The sequence below is a fragment of the Bison bison genome, unplaced genomic scaffold (genome assembly GCF_000754665.1).
Source record: "Bison bison bison isolate TAMUID 2011002044 unplaced genomic scaffold, Bison_UMD1.0 scf7180017864037, whole genome shotgun sequence".
Classification (NCBI taxonomy): Eukaryota; Metazoa; Chordata; class Mammalia; order Artiodactyla; family Bovidae; genus Bison; species Bison bison.
Window position 1 is genome coordinate 2,237,420 of NW_011494609.1, and position 3,069 is coordinate 2,240,488.

Consider the following 3,069-nt stretch of genomic DNA (forward strand, 5'->3'; position numbering starts at 1 on the left):
CTCTGTGCGACCCCATAGACGGCAGCCCATTAGGCTCCTCTGTCCATGGAATTCTCCAGGCAAGAATACTGGAGTGGGTTGGCATTTCCTTCTCCAGGGGATCTTCCTCACCCAGGGATTGATTGAACCCAAATCTCTTGCACTGGCAGGCGGATTCTTTCCCACTGAGCCACCTGGAAGTCCATACTTAGTGTAGTCATTGTCTATTGTATGATAGTTTTTACTTTCAGAATATGTTAACCTAGCTTTTATTGGTCATGAATTAGGAAGTACTTCTCTTACCAAAGTGGCATTTTAAGGGAAAGCTACCATCATCTAATGTAATACCAAATTATGACCTTCCCACTTATTTCTTTATGGCACAGGAAATCCGGGGTCCTCTTGTGCAGTGGCTGGGGAAACATGTGGATCCTGAAGGAGTAATAAGATCCAGCAAAGTCTCCCTGAAATTCATTTCATCCTACACATCTGAAATAGAAATCACCCCATCCGCCATACCCGTGGTGACTGACACAGAGTCCTGCTCATCAGAAAACTTTGACTTCGAGATTTACCGACAAAACCTGAAGACAAAGAAGCTTGGGAAAGTCATTCTGTTTGCCGAAGTGACGCCCACTACAATGAATCTTCTGGACGGGTAAGTCCTGGCCAGGCTGGTTTCTATATTTGCTTGGAGGACCCCAGGTATCTTGATGGTTCTCTCCAACCAGTGCTCAGGGAGAGGGAGGAAGATTTAGAGCAATAACCTAATGCTATGCTTAAAGCAATAGCTTATTCATAACTTAATCATGAAGATTAGAGCGATAACTCTTTAATATACCACTAGCAATACACCCGTCTGTAGATAGAGAAATTAAAATTCTTGGGTCAGAGATCTGTGTTTTAAAGAATGAGGGACTTCTGTGCCTTGTGTCTGTCTTCCTTTAATCTGACCGTTCATGTCTTTGGGAAAAAGAATATTATGAAAAAAAGGTGTTTGACAGGTGGCGCTATTGTTCATGTTGCCATTTTACTCTGTTGTAACCAGTGTTGAGATGTTATAACCAGTTTAAGATGTTTGGGGAGTTATTAGCATAGCAAATTTGAACATGTAAGCTGTGTTTGGTTGAAATAAACAGGAGCTTTGTACTTACCTGTTTTGGTATGTTGCTATTTTAAAGCACTCTCTAATCCCATTGGGATGTTGGAAATTCAGTCTTATTTCAAGTTTTCCTTCTTATTTCTTCTGTTTCATGGACTTTGATTAAAGGTTAAACAATGGGAAACAGATGAAAGGTTCATTTTAAACTCCAAATTAGTCTCTATTAATTAATACTTTTATGTTGTTTAAAAAGTAGGGTTATAGAGGGCATGAATAAGAAAAGCATCTTCCTTCAACATGGGACTAAAATTTGAGGAATGTTAAGACTGCAGAATCCCCCACCCCCTTCATGGTTTCTGGGCACTTTCACCTGTGGAACCGCATAATTAGGCAGATATGTAATTCAGCATATGGAACGTATGGAAATATTTTGGCTTTTCTTCTGAACAATGATTTCTGGAATTTGCTAGTATGTTGATATAAGGTGATGAGATAATTTTAGGATTTCGTGACTCTCATGCTCAGTCATGGAAACGGCAGTTTTAGTGTATGTACAGGATGTAGAAACAGCATTACTATAGGGGACCTAGCAGTGAGGAGACAAAGTCGAAAGGGGAATATGAGCAATGGCAATGAATAGGTCTTGTCTCCCGAGTTGTTTTGTATTGTTTTTTTTCTTTCAGTGTTGCCATCGTCTCCTGCCTCCACTCCCCAATCCTTGGTGTTCCCATAGAGACAAAAAACCCTGTATTTGTATGGAGCGATTATTACTTGCTTGTACAAACTCTGTGATAATCTTTTGCTACTCTAGTGTACACTATTATATCGAAAAGGTGACCCATTCTAATCATATCTGCCAAATAAAAAATCAGACAATATTTAACAAAAAATATTTGGGTGAAATTCAGATAGAAAAACACTGGCACTTCCAGACCATTTTTGTGGACAATAGTGAAGAGTATTTTGTATCGGGGCAATCTTGAAACATGGAGATTATGGTTGCTGGGTTTGGGCAGTGGGCAGTGTGTTACCAAGAGGGCTTGTGGGTACCTTCCTAGGGTGGGTGCCAAGAGGTAACCCAAGCTTTTATATTCTCTCTCATTTTACCTGGTGAGCAAAGGAGAGTGTAAGTTGGGGCGGTCCACATATGGGCTCTTTCAGAAGTTGCTCATGGTGTGTTTGTTCATCTCCCAGGCTAGAACATGACCATAGTTACCTCCAAGGATGACGAGGAAATAAATGCCATCTTTGTACTTGGCATCGATGCATCTACTGAAAATTAGGTTTCTGTTAACCAGGAGGAGAGGAGGGCTGATATTAGAGGGCAGTTAGAAGTCTTTCTAACTTCCGTTTGTACTTTCTGTTTGTCAGGCTGCTAAAAAATTAGCAGAAGGCCTTTAAGAAGTATAATACATCATGATGGCCCCATTGCTTGCAAAAGTTAAAATCATAGTTGGAAACAGTTATTTTCAGGTAACTCTGGTTTTATTTCGCTGCTTATTCAGTGTCGTTAGAGGTAACTTTCTTATGTTGTTATAAATCCAGGAGGATTTGGACCTTTTTCTTTGGACAGATTATTGGAGGTTATGTGTGCTTCTTTGACCACAAGCCCAGCTTAAGCTGCTGTGACACTGAGGTAGCACTGGAAGCTTTCATTTCATCTCCTGTCAGGGGAGCAGGCTGGTCTTGAAGCCATGAACCACCACCACCATCACCTCCTGCCCCAGTTAAAGCTTGGCCAATGGTTCTGTAGAAGGGAAGGAGCTCTGAGGACAAGGAGCAGCAGAGGGAAAGGCGGGAGTGGCTTGCTGATAACGTCAAGGTGTTTGATGGCCCTGAGGACTCACCCTCCAGTAATAAAGAGCAAAAACCACAAGAGTGAGCGCTGTTTCCCGGATAGTCTGACATGGCAAGCCACCCAACCAAGTCTGGTTGGAAGAGGTTAATTTCACCCTGAATCCCCTACCCCAGGCTTTTTTTTTTTTTTT

General features: G+C 41.5%; 1 protein-coding gene across 3 annotated transcripts in view; it reads left to right on the forward strand.

Annotated features, from left to right (window-relative positions):
• HLCS (holocarboxylase synthetase (biotin-(proprionyl-CoA-carboxylase (ATP-hydrolysing)) ligase)) overlaps positions 1-3,069 on the forward strand; it is a 217,064-nt gene that overhangs the window by 83,733 nt on the left and 130,262 nt on the right. For all 3 annotated transcript variants that reach the window (XM_010834835.1, XM_010834836.1, XM_010834833.1), the window contains exon 6: positions 366-637. In XM_010834835.1, coding sequence (XP_010833137.1) covers positions 366-637 — 272 coding nt within the window. The remainder of the gene's footprint in view (positions 1-365; positions 638-3,069) is intronic.